This window comes from Talpa europaea (genome assembly GCF_964194135.1).
Source record: "Talpa europaea genome assembly, chromosome: 1".
NCBI lineage: Eukaryota > Metazoa > Chordata > Mammalia > Eulipotyphla > Talpidae > Talpa > Talpa europaea.
In genome coordinates this window covers 47,003,783-47,024,348 of record NC_140073.1, presented here as the reverse complement: position 1 = coordinate 47,024,348, position 20,566 = coordinate 47,003,783, and the positions used below count along the sequence as shown (strand labels likewise).

Below are 20,566 nucleotides of genomic sequence, written 5' to 3'. Positions count from 1 at the left end.
CTTTTATCATTAAAAGGAATCTTTTCCAAGAATGCATTTGCATGTGGGATTAAGAGACCTTTATAATCTCAAAAGGACACATTATCTAAAACCTTTGTGACAGGTTCAGACATTTAGTCCTACAGAAGATATGAGATTTGTCTAAGGTCACAAATTAAGAATAAACCTGGAAACAACCCAGGTCTCTTATGTCCCATTTGAAGAACTATTTTCCCCCATCTCCCTCAAACCGTCTCCTCTCCTGGAATAATGAAAAACTGGTAACATTTATGTCAATAGGGAAATAGTTACATCAGAAACAATACTATGGAATATTAAGCACCTATCAAAAAAACCAAGTTTGACCTACATGTATCAACAGGGAAAACTACCTAAGTATAAGCAAAAGAAACCCCACAAAACTATAGAACATATTTCAATGTTATTCAAAAATATGTGAACATAATTTTTGTATATGTGAAAAACAGGAAAGTGAAGGTACTCCAAAGAGTTACTATAGAGTCGGTCATTCATTGTCTAAATCTACATTAGCTTTGGAACCCATGTCTGATAGTCACTTCTCTTTTGTAAAAATGATTATGAGATTACACTGTCAACTACAAGCTCAGGGAATGACATGACGCAGACAAGGTTTACAGGAATAAAGAGTATAGAATCCAAAGCTTCAGCTTCTCCAGTGATGTACCACGATCTCCCACTGTGTGGCACTAGATGGATAACATTCCTTAGTCAAAGAAGAAAATGAAGTAAGCATGATTTCTTACAAGTTGAATGATTTTAGGTATTATACTTGGCTGGACCTGTACATTTGTAAAGATTAAAGGGACAATATACTTATAGGTCACAGTATCTGGGCAAGTGCCCAATTCTTTTCTGACCCCAGAGGGGAAATACTGGAAACAATGATGCCCACAACTGTGGAGCCAGACTATCCAGGTTTAATTGAGTGACAAATTACTCAAAGTGTGTTCCTCAGTTCCCTCATCTATAAAATGGGGCTAATACCACTTCTTAGGATCATATTAGTGAATTAATAACATGAAGTACTTGGGACACTACCTGGCACAAAGTAAGTGCTGAGTGTCACTAACGTTATCACTGGAAGCTAGCAGTTCCTCACCAACAGGTTCTCGGGGGCCTCTCAGCAGCAAAAGAGCCTACAAACAGAAGGAACTTTTAGTATTAAGAATTAAAACTTGCCGTTCCATTCTCCCATCAAGACTAAGACTCCATTTGTTCACATCCTCTTTTCTTTTATTGAAAAAAATTTTATAAAATGGCAGTTAATAAAGGACACAAACAAATCAACAGGGATATACAAGTGGAAACACAGACAGTATAAAACTAAAATTGCCACTGGCTTCTTTAATTGGTTAAGAGAACAAAATGTAACAGGCAGGTTTGTTTAAAACAAATTAAAAAGCTGGGTTTCCCCCCAATTCATTCCAAATTAGGTATACACACACCCACAAAACTGGTGTGTGAAGGAACAATGGCATACACAAGAAGCTGCATCTGAATTAAGGGGAACAGCTACTGAAAAAGGAATTAACACAATTAAGAAACAGGTTAATAATTTTAAAAACAGAATCTTCAAATGTCACATGGCACAAAGCTATACTCTAAGTACTGCTAGTTATGAAGAAGTCTGCATGGCTTTTAGCAAAAATGCTTTCTAAAAAAGCAAATAAAAACAATGCAATCAGCAGACCTGGGAGGCTACAGCTAGCTATCAGAGCTAAAATTTCTCATATCTCAGCTAGAAAACCCTATTTATTCATAATGAACTAAAATCTCAGGACAAGATGGGTATTTTTAACATTTTCTACTTTATCCATTTTAAGTTTTCTGTTTCTTCCCCTCTCACCCCATAATTCAGCATGATCCAGCAGAAAGATGGCTGCTTTTAGAACTGCCTATTTTATTTTTCTTTCTGTGGCGAGACTGTCATGGAGCCTGGATATTTCAGGCTCATATTCATCCATGACCAGTGTCCCGCTGTGGTCAAAAAACTTAGCAATGGACTTGGTGAACTCGGCTTCCCGCTGCTGCTTTGTTCTCCCACTGATGAAGGTCAGCTTCAGAGTGTATTTGTCATCGAACCTAAGCAAAGATAATAAATCAAAAACCAAACACAGGGATTCAACCAGTAACAAGAAAGCGCCAAATGTTTCTGAAGAACAAGGTTGAGCTACTGGTTGTGAAGGGAACACACAGATCTACCCTTTAAAAAAAAAAAAACAAAACAAACCAGGAAAATGTCTTCTTGATACGGGTTCTGATTCACAAGTGTTGCCACATCTGATTTAATTACTATGTGCTTTCTTTTCCTTGTCACAGAGTGTAATGCTATAGACCATCTTCTCTAACCTTGAACTTCAAACTTACTGCACTAGTAGTCACCTCTCTCCAATCTTACCTAGCTCCCTTTTGTTAGTACTATACTTGGGCGTAAACTCTGGAAAAGCCTTCCCAAACACTCCCAAATTGTGTCATAAGTTGCTCCTCTGTCTACCACATCACCAACAATCAGTGGTCAACTCTTAATATCAAGTACCCATCATGTGTCAGGTCTAATGATAGGCTATCATTTTCCCATGAAATTATCTTTTGAAATGTTTACGTATTTGTATTCTTCACTAGACCAGGTGATTCTTAAGGTTAAGGATTTTGTCTTATTAGTTTTCTATCCTTAGTCTGGCACTTAGTAGGCAATCAAATTTATATGAACAAGTGAAAAATCTTGATTTCACAGGTGTTCCCCCATTTGAAGTTGTCATTGTACTATTTAATCAATCTAGCTCCAGGTTCTACCATGATCCCAGGAAGGGAGGTCAAGTAACTGAATGAACTCTAGAGATTCTTTGGCTGCACCTTAAGATAGCTTGAAAGTCTTTTCTATCTCTACCCATTCAAGAGGATTTATAATATCAACCTCTGGGAGGCTGACATTGGCTCCCCCCCCACACACACCTGTTTCTGACTCCATATAACTGGGGCACTATTCAATGGACTATCAGACTGTTACCACCCTTAAAGGAAGCAGATCCTTGGGCTGTTTCTGCATATGTAAAATGGGAAAGTTACTGCTTACTTTTCAGGATCATTGTCGTAAGACAGTGCCTATTATTAATTGGTGCTCAAAAAAATCACCTCAATAAACTGTTGTCTAGTCAAGTTACTCCAAACATGGATAGCTAGGAGTGAAGGCCCTTGAATTATTTTCAACACTCCAAATTTTTTTCTCAAGTTCTGACCAAATGCTGCTAACTAATACCAAAATAATTTTTGGACTTCTGAGCCCAGTTCCACGGCTGTGATGGCAAGACATGCGCTCATGTTATTAAACAAATATTTACTCAGCACTAACCATATATGTTAGGCCGTTTTAGATGCTAAGGATACACAGCAGTTAAGACAATAAACAAATCCCTGACTTTTGGAACTTTTACATTAGTGTTATGAGGGAACCAATAACAAAAGTAAAAATAAGATGTTCTTTTAAATATGGTAGGCAGGAAAGGCTTTTCCAAGCACATGTTTGAAGTCAGGGAACAAGCTATTTGGGAAAAATATTATTCCAGGCAGAGGAAACAGAAAATGCAAAGACCCTGAGACAAGAATATGCTAAGAGAATTGAGTGTGGGAAATCTAAGAGATGAGGAGTATGCATATGAAGGTTGTGGGGTGCAAAGAGTAGATAGGTATGGACTTCTAAGCCATCCTCAGGATTTTAGGTTTTTTTCTCTGAGTGGAAGAAAGGGTTCTGAGTAGAGGAGTGAGAAGATGTATCTCAAATGGATCACTCTAACTGCTATGCTGGGAATAGACTACAGGCACAGAGTTAGCTAAGGAGGTCCATTAGGGCTTTATTACAGTAACTTAAGAAAGAATGATGGCAGCAATGGAGATAAGTGGTCAGAGTATATTAGAGATGGGGATAATACAGAATCACAAAGAAGTAGACTTTAAAGTCAGAGGAAATTTAGAAAATTATGGTATCCAGTTAAAAAGTATTAACAAAGAGTGATTCCCTGTGTTAAATGCTGCTGACAGGGCAACGGTGATGAGTAAAGAAACATGAACATAATAGCAGACCCAGGAGCTGATGGGAGAAAGGGAAAAGGGAAATGGGAGGACTATAAGAATAAAGGAAAAGGAAACATTCGGGGGTAGGGGGTGGGAGAAATCAGAGCACATTTGTGTACCACGGAATGATCCAGCAAAGAGGAAAACATTAAGTGAGAAGGAATGGACTCTAGAGGTTAAACGGAGAAGTGACCTTAGACAGGCCTCTGTAGGGAAGGAAGACTATAATGAGCACACCAAAGTGGGTAGGAACAGGTGACTTCTCATTACTTCTATCTTCTCAGCAACAAAAGAAGCTGAAAGTAAAGCTGAGGGACAGGTGGGGGAGGGGACAGCAGGCTTGTGGGTAGAGCAGAAAGTCCGAGAATTTCTCTAAGGGCAGTGAATGAGTAACTGAACTACAGAAACGTCATGGAAACTATGCTGGGTAAAAAGGAAGTGAGATGACGAAGGGACAGAGGGCAGTAAAAAGATGGTAGGTAAAAAGTAAAAAGATGCAAAGGATAGCAGATACCACCGGGGCTAAAGAACTACTGGGCCAAGAGAAATGGGAGAAACTAGAAAAACGGGAAGCCCTGGTTAGGCAGTGGGATACTAAAAACTGAAATTATTGAAAATAGTTACCAGTAATAGCAAGGTCTAGGGTATGTCCAAGGAAATAAGTGTTTAAGACATGATAGAAAACAAAAACAATCAGAGGAAAGGAAGAAGGAAAAGCGAGAGATCAGAGTATTAGAATAAACATCAACTTGGGAATTACAAATCACCAAGACTTTTGAAACGAGCTATGCCAGAGAGTGCCACTGAGCAGGAGCCATCTTCCAGGAAAGAGAAGAGGGCAGTATTTGACTGCAATGAGAAGGAAGAGAGGTGGCATACTTCTCTACAGGCACACACACTATGGCAGCTGAAAAAAATCAACAGGAAATGTAGAAAATCAGAAACCTCAAGCATTGCTGGTGGGATTATAAATGGTGCAGCTGTTTTGGAAAACAGTCAAGCAATTCCTCATACAATCAAAAAGAGTTAGCATGACCCAGCAATTCCTCTCCCACGTACATTACCTGAGAAATGAGAACGTATGTCCACACAAAAAAGTATACAAGAATGTTTACAACAGCACTATTCATAACTGCCAAAAGGTAGAAATAACTGAAATGTCCAACTGATAAATGGATAAACAAAATGTGAGAGATCCCTACAATGGAATACTGGCTGGCATGAAAGGGAATGAAATATGGATACATGCCACACCATCAATGAACCTTGAAAATATTAAGTGACAGTAGTCAGTTCAAAAGATCACCTATTACATGATTCCATTCATAAGAAGTATTTCACTCAAATGAAATCTAAAGAGACACAAAGTAGATTAATGGTCATTTAATGTTAGAGGAAATGGGGGGATAGGGTTTAAGGTTTCTTTTTGAGGCAATGAAATTGTTGACTGGTGATGGTTGCAAATACATGTGAATATACTCGAAACCATTGAACTGCACACTTTAGGCAAACTATATGGCATGTGAACTGTATCTCAATAATGTGGTTAAAAACATTTAAGTCAGAATGAAAATAATGAATCAACATGCTGCTAGGTTCTAGAATTTGGTAACCGTGCTTTAGTGCCATGGCAGAGTACAGAGCTATGATGGCCAAGGTCAATGGGTAGCCAGGAGCCCTGCCAGGAGGTAAGAACTCAGCTGCAAAAGCAGAATAAAGGTCTGCTTTTCTTCACAGGGATCTCCACAAGTTAGTAATGAGAGAGGCTGTTTGGTGTTGATGCTGTATTTACCTTCACATATGAATCATTATATATATTTTATTTTATGTATTTTCACATCATTTTTCATTTTTGTACAATGTATGCATTTTCATCTGAATCATTACATTTAAAAGCCTCCTCTGTGCTGGGAATGACTACATGTCTTTTCAGGATAGTGACTAAAAGCACGAGTTCTGGGTTCAGGCTTAAGTTGGAATTACTGCTCAAATTCACCTGTGGGCTTAAAATTCAGTAAGCCCTTCGAACCTATGTTCTTATCTAAAAAAATGGGTTGTTTTAAACGAGGTCATGTAACTGGCAATTAGCAGAATGTGGCAAAAGTTTCAAAGGTATTCACTATTTTTACAACTGGCAGCTCATTTTTCCAACAACTCTAGGACTCACTTTTCACTCTATTAAAGCTCAAATAGTTTACACAACACACCAAAAGTCAACTGCAGCCAGAGGCGAGCTGGAATTTGAATTGAATTCTGGATATCTACAAGGACCTGGGGTATTAGTTTGCATAAACTGGTCATAAACAGACTCAACTGTGCTGCTCTGGGCTGCCCAGTGCACTCCTCCAGGGGATCCTGACTGCATAGAGTACACTCAAGGTCACAGAAAACAGAAGCTAATGGGGTTCTTCAAAGAAAACTGACTTCACATCTTTGCCCTTGACAGTTCTGCACTCTAACTGGCTCAGTTAATTGGCGGCAAGGAAAAAGAAAACCAGTCTTCATTCTTCCACCAAAGTACATCATCACACAATTTATTCTGAGAGTGCCTCTGTGATAAAGCAGTACCTCAGGAGTCAGTGCTAGGAAAAATGACCATATTTAGGTTATTCACACACTTTTCTTCATTTTACATCACTGTAAAATGCAGTGTTCCTACTGCGTAGACTAGGAACACAATAGTCAGTTGCCAATAACGACTCAACACCCAGGGAAAAATCCAACACCAAGATTTAAGCATCTGTGAGGAGAGTCATACCTTTTGAGACTGGAGGACAGCTGCCAAATATCATCAGGATCCATCCCTGTAGGATCTTTCCTGTGGGCCACAAGAAAGATGCTCTTCTCCTTATATGAGGTGTAAATGGTCAGGATTCCCATCATCACAAAATAGGTTCAAATAAAGTTAAGGGGAAAACACAAACATACATACAGAAGAGGAATAACACAAATGACAAGCAAGGGCTGTAATAACTTTCATAAAGGTAGCCATAGTGAAGAAGCGAGGCATACTCTCATTAATACTTAAAAAAAACACCTCAAAAAAGGAAGAAAGGGAAAAAATGCAGGGAATAAACCAGCTCACATTTTCTGTTCAAGAACAACATATATAAGAAGATTCTCTTTTACCTAGCTTGTCAAGATTCATTTTTATTTCTCCATAAAAATCAAAACTAATAACAACGATGAACCTGTTCACATTCAACTAATTTCAAGGTAATTAAAGGAAAAGTGACTTCAAATTAGTTTGAGAACAATTACTTCATATATATATATGTATATATATGGATGGATTCATTATTAAAACATTTTTAATGGTAGCCATTACTATTACATATAAAAATGACATGATTATAAAAATAGCAAGATCTTATTTCATTTAAAATAAATATAACCAAATAAATGAAATTCCATTAAGGGAGTTCTCTTGTGAGATTATGTATCTGTAATAATGTTGCTGTTATTTGTCCACATCTCTTTGGAATCCCTTTGGAAACTGTCTCCAGAACCTATGGCACATTCTTTTGAATAGTCTTAATAGTAAAACTAATTGTGGGGCAATTTATCTGATTAGGGAAAGATGTGAAGGTGTCAACTCTGGGGACTGAGCTTTAGGATCAATTTGGAAAATACCATTTTTGATCAGGCCCTGCTTTATTAAAGGGTTTGCTAACTCCCTCTGAAGAAAAATTCCCAAAGTGGAATTTTTAAGAAATAATTCAGGTAGAGACAACATTGGTAAGAAAAGTAAACTGCCTACCAAAATGACTTTTTTAAACAGCTAGTACAATGCTGGCACACAGCAGTCACTCAGTAGCACCATGTGGCTGTTAAGAATGTGGTAGATGTGTATATTTTAATATGGAAAAACATAAAATGCTGAAGTTAAAAAGAAAAATGCAGTATATACAGATTGACTGGGGGAGTATGAAAACTGTTACTATGAACATGTATAACTTTTGTAATAATTATAATAACAGGTTCTTTCTATCCAGTTTTTTTGAGAATTAAGCTGGGAGGTAACAAATATGATTTTGTATTTATAAAAAGGAAAGTAGAAAGGAAACATCTGAGAGCCAATTACATACCAAACCCATTATAAATATCTCATTTACAGGACCTCCCTGGTGGCACAAGGGGTTAAGTCGCAGCACTGTGAAGCTATCCGCAGCCATTGCAGCACAAGTTCGATCTCTGGCCAGGGAGGTGACCCGCAAGGCGCAGCAGACCTCTCCTGTCTCACCCGCTGCTCTTTCAGTCAATCTGCCTGTTCTGTTCCCCATTCTGTCTCTGGTGAATCCTCTCACCACCCCCCCGCACCTCTGGTCCATACCCTAGCTATCACATGCATAAATAAATAAACCTTAAAAAAAAATCTCATTCACAGTTCTGAGTATTATCCCTATTTACAGGGCCTCCCCTGATGGTGCAGCGGTCGAGCACTGGGCTGCGAGGCTGCCTGCAGCCTCTGCAGTGCTGGTTCGTTTCCCGGCCACCGGTGAGGGTCCCACCAAAAAAAAAAAAAAAATCCCTATTTATAAATAAGCAGCATTTAAGGAGCTATTAGTATCACAAGATCACCAAACACCTTGAATTTCAAACCTTCACTATCTCCAGAAAAGATTCTTAAGTCCACTCTTACCTCCCTCCCCCAGCCCAGGCCAATACCTCCTGTTCAGTACTTCCCAGTCCAGCCCCTCTGCTTCAAGACAACCTTTGAAGCACCTGGTCCAATGCAAAAAAACTCTGGGTTAGAAAAGAGCTGGATCTCACTATTACTGTGTTGCTATTAGCACTCACATGTGGATTAAATAATAACCTCTACATTAATAGCTACATATAATTAAAGATAAAATATCCATGTGAAATCGACACAATCAATGATAATTAATATATAAATGCACAAATACCCACACCTCATAATATTAAATTCCAACATTAGCAGGCCCCAACATCAAAGTTTGCTTTTTGGGAGCAGGGAAAAGTATTAGAAATTAAAAAAATAAACCAGTAGAAACAAACCTGAGCATAATAAAGGATATGACACAACACACAAAGCCAAAACAGGCTTAGACTCTGGAAACGGGTGCATATAATCCCAAATCAATGCCACTATGGCAAAGAAACAGGAAATGGTACAGATGGTGAGGCGACCATCAATTAGACCAAAATTCTCCACATACTTGTATTTTTCCAGAAGTACCTAGAGAGAAGAACAAGAAATCAAGCTAAAAGGAATATGTCCGTTCCAGTACCTGCTTTTACTCATTTCCATGGTAAAGTTATGTTAAGGACCATATAATTATCAAACAGTTCCCTCCAATCAAAATTTTACTGCAAAAGCTGTTTACAACAAATCCCAGTGAAATTGTTTATCAACTTCTCATATAACTTTTTTTTAAATCCCCCAGTTTTCCCCACCATGAAGCTAACAGTTTCTTTCCTCCTTTTAAACGGACGGATGACCACTCATGGATGGTCATCCATGAATGTTCTATGTTCTAGGCAAATTAACCTCAAAAGCATGAGACTACCAGCTTTCTGGATTTAAAAAAAAGAGACTTTGAAGAGGACAAAATACCTAACATTTTCATTTTAACACATCTCCCCCTACTTACACAGTAAGGGTTTTAGAAACTTATTTCTTGTTCAAGTCCCAACACTGAAAAGTCACAGAGGAAAAAGACCCCGCAGAAGATGGCCATAGTTAGAGACATGCTATCATACCCTTTACCTCAAGGAAGTACCTTTTTGGCAGAATCATCCAAAGAATTTTTCACAGCTGATCCATCCCATTTGTCGATTTTTACAGGCTTATCATCAATCTTCCACTGTAAAACAAATTAGAAGAGTTGTGCATTAAGAGACATGTCATCTGACCGAAAGTAAAATGAACTACTTATTTCCTTAGGAATATCCTAAATTATACAAAATGTTTACAGTCTTCTCATGTTAAATAGCTAAAAGCCAAGACATTTAAAAATGAAACTGAAGGAGACCAGATTACATTTCTGGTGGTACTCAAATGTTGCCTGTCTCCATGCTAAGAAGTCACAATATAACAAACCCCAAACTAGAACCCTTACACAGGTTGCAGACTACAGTGTGAACTCACGCATCCCATCTCCATTTTACCCATATAGAAAAGAAATTCACTTGTTCAATTTGTTCATCCTTTCATTCTGTGACCAAGAAACTCAGAAAATATACTTCCATGAATTTTTCGACACTATCAAAGTGAGGTGAATCTCCTTTAATACAACTTTGTAGTGAGCAACTTTCATATTTTAACCACCATGTATTAACTGTAGGAAACAGTAAATCCAGTGTAATCAGTTTGAAAGAACACTTCAAATTAAAAACCAAGTGCTAAGATTAAGATCAGTTTTGTGATTCTGACAAGCCCTTTTCCAATTTCCTCATCTACACAGATTTAGAAAGATTCCCAAAGACTGTGCTCAGGGGAACTGTGTTTCACTGTTGGAGAAAAGTGATTCTCTCACACTACTGGCAGAAAAGTTCCAAATGGTACACCACCTATAGAAGACTATCTAGCAACCTGGATTCAACATCCTATGTGTATACATGAAATAATATACAAAGCTACTCTAAGTGTTCATCTCTAGTGGGTTAAACAAATTATGGTACATCTAGATGTCCTGAGAAGGAAGAGGGACACAGTTAGGTGTGAGACTTCTCAACATAAAGTCTTTTTAATTTGTAATCATGTGAATGTATTATATAGCTAAAAGTTTTCTCAAACACAGGGATTATATGAATATAGCTTAAAGTGGAACAGGGTGCTAAAAATAACTGATAAACCTGCCTTTTACAGATCATAGTGACCAACTGTTAATTTTTTATATCAAGGGAACAAAGTCTACCTTCATAAAAATTATAAACTAGCAGGCAATCCAAACTTCACTGGGTTTTAGCACAGACTTTACTAAAGGATGGGAAAGTGACTTTCTATTTATCTTTCTGAGCATATATTTATGGGTACCGAATACAAAAAAAAAAAGGGAGAATGTAAAAAGCAAGCAAGATCAAGTTCTATTTATTTATTTATTTTAACTGTGATTCCATATATTGCTATACAAAAAAGGGAAAAACTGCTTTCCAAAGTTTGCTGGGGGGTGTGAAAAAACCAAAGAACTAAATCAGTCATACTTCAAGTGATTAAAAGTCGGTCAATCATGCCCCTTTCCCCCATTTTGGCATCTCACAAGAATTTTCTTCAACAAAATTACTCATGGAAGCATGTTATAATATTGACTCCCACAGTCTGTCAGGCTACAAATCAAATTTGACACCAAATTTTTAAATGCAAATTAAATCAAGAATTAACAGATTTTCTAGCTAAATAGCTTATTTATGTTGAAATCCCATTTCGATAACAGCAAGTAAAAGAACTCGTACTGACAGAATCCCCAACAAAATCTGAGTTGTGAAATAGTCATTTTAAAAACTTGGGGCTTATTCCCAAAAGAAAATATCATAATTGCATAGAAAGCCAGTCACCTCTTACTACCTGCAGCATCTACAAAAAAGAAACTTGCCTCTACAACTCAGGATAATTTCTTGGTAATTTTTGGAGACAAAATGTAGACATTATTGCAGCAGGTACTGCAATAGCCTCAGCTGCAACGCCACTGTCTAGTACTTAGAAGCCATCTGAGAGAGATGACCACTCTCCTCTAATTCGTGCTTGGATAACAGTTTCCATGTCATGTCACTGGTTAAGAGAAGTAACACCAGAGGAAAGAATACCCATTTTTATAAGGTACGAGGCACTTAAGCTCTATAGTATTTCAAAAATTTTTAAACCAAAATAAGATTATAAAAACTAATGGTAGACTCAGAAACTGAGATTAAATCTGCATTTTAAATATACACCTCTACACTTTATAACCACACGTTTAGCAAAAGATCAGAAAGCAATAAATTCAAAATAAAAAATATGCTCAATGTGGGGAAAAAATGATATCTTGAAAATATGCACCGTCACTTACTTTAGGTTCCAACTCACAAAAACCATTATCTTAGATTATAGCTTTTGGCAGCATATTTAATCTTCCATTTTCAATCTATTTTTAGTAAAAATAACCAAGAAATACTGCAAAGCAAAACATCTGCTAATAGTGGCTTATTATTGGCTTCATTGTCATTGGAGTCAAGTTGGAGGTTATAAATTACCATGTTAGTTAAATTATAAGCATGTACATTAGTGGCAACTTCTAAGAATCCAGAGGTAAGCAGACTGGCTAGTCTACTAGATGGCAAATAGGCAGCTGGATATGTAAGCTCAGAGAAGGAAAAATAATTGTAAGTCATGAACTTATAGATGGCATTTAAGCCATGACACGGGGATCAGTGTCAAGAAGAGGGCAGAGGGCTTGCCAATATTTACATGTAGGTGACGAAGACAACAAAGAGTAATAGTAACAGTACAGACAGACCAGTGAAGGAGGAAAAGCAGGGGTAAGGGGTGTTCTAGAAGCTACGTAAAGAAAATACTGCAAAAAAAGAAGTGATCAATGAGTCATGCTACTCAAAGATCTGATAATATGAAAAACCACTGACGATTGACAAGAGGTCAGAGCAGAGAAATGCCATAGGCTACAGGTAAAAGGAACCTAGGCAGACAGTATTTAACATCTGTGACACAACTGTGTTACATAATGAATAAATTGTTCAAAATAATAACAACTTGAAGTTTTAAAGGTTATTCCATAAAGCTGATGAAGACAAAAGAATTAAGTTTTTAAAACTGAAATATAATTCACAGGCCGTAAAACTCACCATTAAAAATGTACAATTCAGTGCTGCTCGATATATTCACAAGGCTATGCACCGTCCCACTATGTAATTCCGTATTATTTTCATCACCCCAAAAAGAAACCCAGGACACAGAAGCAGTCATACCCACCCACCACCCCAATTCCCTAGCCCTGGCAACTGCTCCTCTACTTTGTATTTGCCTAGTCCACATTTCATTTAAATGAATTGAAACAATATGGGGTCTTTTGTGACTGGTACTCAGCATAGTCTTCAAGGTTCACTCATGTTGTAACTTGTCAGTACTTTATTTCTTTTAATTGCCCAGTAATATTACATTGCAGTGCTGGTGAAGATGTGATCATGCTCCACTTCCAGGTGTAAACCCAACAGAATTGGATGGACATACATTTTTCAATTCTGTTGAGTTTACACCTAGGAGTGGAATATATTGAGCCAAACAAATAGTAACACTATGTTTAATTTTCTGAGGAACTGACAAACTTTTTCAAAGCACTTGCATCATTTTATATTCCCACCCACGTCATGGGTTCCAGTTTATCCACATCTTCACCAACACTGGTTACTTTTTTGTTTTTTGATTGTGGCCATCCTAGAGACTATGAAGTGATACCTTATTGTGGTTTTGATATGAATTTCTCTAATAACAATAACATCTCTAATAATGATGTTGACCCGGGCACTCATGGGGCTTCTGAGGGGGAAAAAACAAAATAAAACTAATGATGTTGTATATCTTTTCAAGTGTTTACTGATCACCTGGATATCCCCAATGAAGAAATGTCTGTTCAAATACTTTGTTCTTTTTTAAAGGTGGAATGTCTTTTTATTTGGGGGTTGTAAGATTCTTTACATAGTCTAGATATATAATCAAATATGATTTGCAAATATTTTCTTTCATTCTGTGGATTGTCTTTTCACTTTCTTTATCATGGCTTAGCTTGTAAGACTTCTAGAGAGTATGCTTGTGCCCTGTGACCCAGTTCTGACAAAGAAGATGGACGTTTTATAATATTACTGTAATTGTGTTTAAAGAAACAAGGTAGTGCTTTTAAAATATTGTCTTGCAAACTAATACTGTTTCAGTACTTGTTAGCTTTGACTTCATCAACTTAAAAAAATTTTTGTGTGCTCACTCACTGAGTGGTCTTAGGAAAGTTGCTTCATCTTTCCTTTTCCAACCATGTCCATGTCCATAAAATGAGGAGACTGGAACAAATGAACCTCAAGCTTTCTCATTATAAACAATTCAAGAGAAACCACTACTGATTAAGCAGAATAGATAAAAAATCAAACCAAAAATTAAAAACCAAACAACCAAAAAAAAAACTTTAAAATGTCAGAAGCAGAAGGAATTTAAAAATCATCTAAGACAAGGGTTCTCAACCTGTAAGTAACTGTTAAAATGTCAAGGAAATCAATAAATAGCTATGTGTGAAAACATGCAGTTGCCTAGGTCCCACGTCCAGAGAATCTGATTCAGACTCAGGATGAAGTCCAGAAATCTGTATTTTTAACCAAAACCCCAATGGAGTCTTATGTAGAGTCTTCATATCATGTTATAAGAAGCATTTATCTTAGAAAGCTAAAGTACAGATTAACAGCTAATTAGTAGCTACATGTATTTTGTTGCATGCTTACTATGTACCAAACAACATATCTTTTTTTATTCTCTATTATTTTATTTATTTTTTTAAATAATAAATGTTATTTTTATATTCCCCCATACAATATATCTTAAGGTACATACTATTATTATCCCACTTTACAGATGAGGAAACTGAGAAAAAGATTTATTAACTTGCCCAAGACCATATATCCAGTAATTACCTGAATCATATTTCAAAGTCAAAAAGACAGTCTGGCTCCAAGTCTAAGCTAAAAAAGCTGTGCTTTAAGATGAGGCTGGGTTTAATATCACCTATCAATTTTAGTAGCCAAAAAAAATTATGCAATTTTTCTTAATTGTTTGCTTTCATATATTTTGGCCAAAATAATATACTACAGTGATCTAAGTAAAGTTATTCTGAAATGGAGGATGGAAGATTATACTAGCATACCTATTACTTAGATGAGGGAACTACATAGAATTGCTTTGTTCTTAAAGTCAGTTTCATAGAAGAAATTCACATCTGTCTAGTGAAAGCTAGAAGCACATTCGCAGGTCTTCATTACATTTCTTTGTTAAATGAAACTATAGCTGCCAGAAATAAAATCTCTTCCCCAAAATGGAGTCAAATCAAATTAAAGAGATTATAAGGTAAGTCTCTCATTCCCAGAGAAAAAGCATCTCTGTCAGTAAGATCCTGTACATTCTCTTCCACAGTACCCTCAGTTTTCAGGCAATTAGAGGCACCATCCTCTAAGGCTGTTTTTGAAAATTGAGGTGGTAGATATGAATTTTTTCCTCTGGTATATTCAATGCTGCAAGTATTTATTTTGTGTTGACCACTACAGGAGCTAAGAAACTTATAAAATTACAAACTAATAGAAAAACACAAGACAGTATTCCCACATGCAATAAGCAATAAAGAATTCATGACATGATTTCCAAGGAAAAACACCTGAACAGCTCTTGATTATTTTCTTTCTACTCTGTCCCTCATTTCTTGGTTAATACAACTGTCTGATCCTACCAGTTACTCTTTTGTGAGGCCTTTTATCCATTTCTGCTACTCAAGCTTGAGTTTTCATCACATTGTCATTCTATTCTTACAGTTCTTTATAAAGATCATTTACCAATACTACACAATTTAACATTTACAACAAACCTGTATTACACATCCACACTGTTTTGTAAGAAAATTAAGTTCAGGGCCTCCCTGGTGGCGCAAGGGTTAGAACACAACCTATGAAGCTGTCTGCAGCCACTGCTCCCCGGCCAGGGATCAACCCACATGGCACAGCAGACCTCTCCTGACTCACCCACTGCTCCCCTCAGCAGTGTATTTCAATCAATCTGCCTGTTCTGTTTCCCACTTTGTCTCTGGTGAGTCCTCACACCCCACCCCACCCCCCACACCTCTAGCCTGTACCCCAGCTCTTGTATGCATAAAAATAAATCTTTAAAAAAAAAGATTAAAAAAAAGAAATTTAAGTTCATTTAAATTATGTAACATATCCAACTCCATGCAACCAACGTGCTGCACTAGAACACAAACTTGTCTTTCTTTTTACACTAAACCCAAAAAAAGAATAAGGCTCAAACTATCTGAATAATTTTCCTAAAGCCACTTTAGTCTCAAAAACCTTCAACAGCTTCCTATTCCTACTTCAAGCAATCCATGACTAACCCAAGCTGATTCTAGCTCTTGTCACTTACAGCCCTCTTAGAGAACCATCTTAGAGAACTGAAGGAAACTATCTCACCTGGTATGATCCTCTCCCTCTCCCCCAAAATAAGATCCCAGTTCCACTCTTAGAAACAAGGTCTTTTCCTTCACCCCCCCCCATCAGTTCGATTTCAGAGATCATTCTCACATCAAACTCAGGCAAAAGTATAACTGGAATAAATCACATACTTCTCTCTGTTAAATATTTCAGTCCTCTATCTTCTATACTTAGCTATACTGAGTACTCTGACAGTAGGATCTGGATTTATTTCTCTATCACACATTTGTAGTAAACACTACAGGTTAGAAAGAACATTCACATATATCATCTCATTTGTTTCTCCCCCAAGCCCCAAGGGAAGCTTAGTTAACTGACTTTTCAACCTTCACACAGTTTTAAAGTAGCAGAGCTACTTCAAAACCCTTGATCCCCAAAACCAAGTCTTTTCAATAACACAGTGATAATATATACTTTCCAGTATAATCGTGCCTTGTCAGAATGCCCAGGCTTCGTTTGCTGGTGATAATCCAAGTGGAGAGAAGAGCAAAAACAGTTAATGGAATAGGATGAGCAAAGGCTATGAGGTGCTCACCAAGGGGAAAGGCAGAATTTGTGTATGAAACTTACAGATGAAGGAAGAGACATAGGGAGAAAATGCTTATTTCAAGGTCACACATTTAATGAGAGGTACTAAGGACCCAGATCTTCACCCAATCATTTCCTACAATATGCTAAGCAAAAGGCAATATGGGGAAACCCAGGAACAATTTCCTTTTTGCCCTTCTTTTAAAATAATCCTTGTTGGGGGAGAGAGGGGACACACAAAAAGCTAGATGGGCGGAAGAGGCCAAGATCAGCAGCCTCTTGAATTCGATACACTTAGTGCACTTGACTACAGAGAGAAAGAAACGGGAAGGTGAGAGAGAAGAAAATAGATAAATCTTAAAGGCTTGTCAACCCAGCAGAGAAGGCCAATACTCTTAATTTCAGTATCCTGAATAGCGACAAAACGCCTAGACATTTCAGTAAGCAAACGAAACGAAGGTCCACGAGTACTTGGCATATGCAGCAGCACGCAAGGGGCATAGTGCCCGAGGGCTCAGTGGCTACCGACTTTAGTGGACGGTTTCATTTCTTCAGTCTCCGGTTTTCCCCGTCGGTAAAAAGGACAACTTAAGAGTAACAGGTCCCGGCACCACAGAGGAAAAGCGATGGTCACGGTGAAATGTGGGGCATAACCAATTTACCAGAAGCTATGGTGACCAACGTCAAGGACCTGGAACACCTCCGAAAAGAAAAACCTAAAGAGAGAGCATGGGCGTGAAGTGGGAGAAGGACTACAAGAGCTTGCAGCACTTCCATGCAGGCCAGACTAGGAATACTCCCCCCCGGGAGCAGCTCAAGAAAACGGGGGCGTGATGGGAAGGTGGACTCGCCGCCCCCGCAGCCCTCCGGGGCCTCTCCAGCACCGGCGCCTCACCTTATCCAACAAGCCGCCACGGCTACTGCTTGTCCCGCAGCTGGAGCCACCACCGCCACCTCCGCCACCACCAGCCCTCCCGCCCTGTGCAGCCGCGGCCGCCATCTTCTCTGCCTCTGTGTCTCCCTCCCCTCCGACTTGGCCGAAGCCGATTGGCTGAAGCTGACGGATGCGGCGCCGCGCGGAGGGCGTCGGGATCCGTAGTCGAGGATTGCTGACGCGTTGCCAGCGGAAGTGGCCGCGGGGCTCGCTGGGACTTGTAGTTCTCGCCGCCGGTTGCCGCCTACATTGCCAACGCCGCGTCGCGGTTACTAAGGGGTGGAGAAGCCAGTGATAAGCGCCACAGTGGAGCGGCTTAGAGATCCCGGGGAGGGTCGCAGGCGCGCATCCCGCCTGGTCGGGACGACGCCCCTGCGGTTTACTCGAAGGCGGAAGCGACGCCGCAGGCAGGTACGACTGAACACTTAGTTCGCCTAAGTGGGTCTTCCCCGCCCCAGATGTTGAATTTCTGAAGGGGTGCAGCATCTCGTCTTCCAGCCTTTTCTACTCCTGTTACAGTACGTACAGGTTTTTCTCTAGTGGTTGCCATCTTCGTTATTTGCAATGTTTTCGTGGCATTGAGAACTCACATTTGTCTGCCAGGCTGTGTCCTCTGTGCACTTACATTCACCCTTTAATTTAGTCCACTACGAGCCCTGTCAGATGAGGAAACTAGGGCACTAATCCAAGGCCCGATAGCGTGTATCAGAACCTGGTTTAGAAGTCAGGTTTTTTTTTGGACATCAGAACCTGTGGGATGTTCCCTTTGCCACTACTGCTTTTTTAGTTTTAGATATAATAGTATCTACATTTTTATTAGTTCATGTCCCCCCACAAATATTTATTGAGCACCAGCATTGCCGGGACTGGGACTTGATACAAGGGCATCAAGTTGTTCCCTACTCTCCTGGAACCCTTGTTTTAGTGACCTGGAGTTACCACAAAATAGGATTGTATTATACTCTCCCCTTTTACATTGCATCCCTTGTTTGTCTTTCACCTCCATGACTCCCTCATAAGTGCTCAAATGATTGAACAAATACATGTTGAGTGCTTACTATGTAGTGGCCACTGTTCTAATCACTGAGGATCTATCCCCAAATAAAACAGACAAGGTCCCTATCTCAATGAAGCTCACATTCATGTGATAATACTTACCACTAAAGGGCCTCCCTGGTGGTGCACAAGATTGAGGGCAGTGCTGTGAAGCTGCCTGCAGCTCTGCAGTGCAGGTTTGATCCCTGCCAACAGGCGAGATACCCACATGGGGCGGCAGACCTCTCCTGTCTTGCCCGCTGCTCCCCTCAGCAGTGTATTTCAGTCAGTCTGCCTGTTCTGTTCCCTGCTCTGTCTCTGGTGAATCCTCTCACCCTCTTGCACATCTGGCCTGTACCCCGGTTCTTGTATGCATAAATAAAATAAATCTTAAAAAAAAAATGCCTACCACTAAATAATGGTAGACGAGATTTCCTCATCTCTGTGAAACAATCCGGTGAGGTTTGCTGTAGCTTTTTGTGTTCATCTTTTATTATAACTTCTCATTTTTTAAGACCCACATCATTTTTCAAGTTACCTGCTCTGTGAAACCTTCCTTGCTCCTGATTTCTTTCTTCTCAGACAGAAGCAAGAGCTCCATAGTGTTGTTTTCCTGGTTCAGTTTAGTTCAGTAAATACTCATAGAACCCTTTCAATGGGCCAGACCCTAGAGATAGAGATAAAGGTAGAGGTCTGGTGTTAGAGATACTTACAGACTAGGGTTATTGATGTGAGGAATGGAACAAACAGGTAAACAGACCATTATAGTACAATTTTGCAGAGTGCCACCATTAAGAGGCAGGCCTAAAAGTGGTAGCACAGAGAAGGACCAGCCTGAGGAGGGGGAGTTACAGGAGAGTTATCCATATGAGGCAAGCAAAGAAGAGGAGCAGAAGTGTGATAGGCCAAAGGAATGGAACAAGCAAATGTATGCAGATGTGAAGAATTACACTGTGTGTGTGTGTGTGTGTATATGTTATGGAGCTGAGAGACATTATAGTTAGATCGAGATTAGCTGCCTCGTTTGAGATAGAGATCAAAATAGCTGAAGCTAACGAGACAGCTGCTACTGTGGAACTTGAAATTATTTTTTCCCACCATACAGATAAATTTATATTTCTCTTAGGGTTACTTTCTAGCCAATGTAATATGGGGGTTATATGCCCTTCCTGACCCATTAGTTATAAATCTACACCTTACCACCTGGTATTTCTCAGAGGGAAGTGGAATTTCTATGACTAAGCCTCAGTGCTTCATCGTTTGTGTTTTATGCATAGCACATATCTTCTCCCAGGTTGTGTCTTATCTTTCAACTTTGTCTCTGATGCTTTTACTGTATATAAATTTATGTAAATAATCATATAAACCATCCTTTCCTTTCTTATTTTTAATATGTATATATTATTTAAGCATTCTTAGCCCCATCCCACTGTCAAAAATTGTTCTATTCCACCTTCCTATGTCTGTGTCTCTTTCTCTACATCTGTACATCTGTATCTGGGATCTTTAGTTGTGGTATTTTTCTAGGCCCCAGATGAGATATATTTTGGAGCAGAAGGGTCATAATAGGATATATTAATGAGGAAGTTCATTAATAAACGAAAGCATATATATCTGAATGGCAGGCTAAGAGGGAGTGCAATGTCTATTTTGCAGGTGAAGAAACAAGTGAAGAAGCAAAAAAAGAAGGCAATCAAGGGGCCTTTCCCAAGGTCAAAGATGAAGTAAGTACTATGTAGACCAGAAGCAAGGTTCCTATACTCTGTGAGTTACTGGACCTTCTCCAGCAGT

At 38.8% G+C, this 20,566-nt stretch overlaps 1 protein-coding gene across 1 annotated transcript; it reads right to left on the bottom strand.

The window, feature by feature from the left end:
• Window positions 1-1,916: 1,916 nt before the first annotated feature.
• On the bottom strand, window positions 1,917-17,806 carry SPCS2 (signal peptidase complex subunit 2; the record flags this gene model as incomplete). Its single annotated transcript, XM_084249393.1, has 5 exons — window positions 1,917-2,103; window positions 6,848-6,985; window positions 9,135-9,292; window positions 9,837-9,920; window positions 17,702-17,806. The coding sequence occupies 5 exons, from the start codon at window positions 17,804-17,806 to the stop codon at window positions 1,917-1,919; spliced, it is 672 nt and encodes a 223-aa protein (XP_084105519.1).
• Between the last annotated feature and the right edge of the window lie 2,760 nt (window positions 17,807-20,566).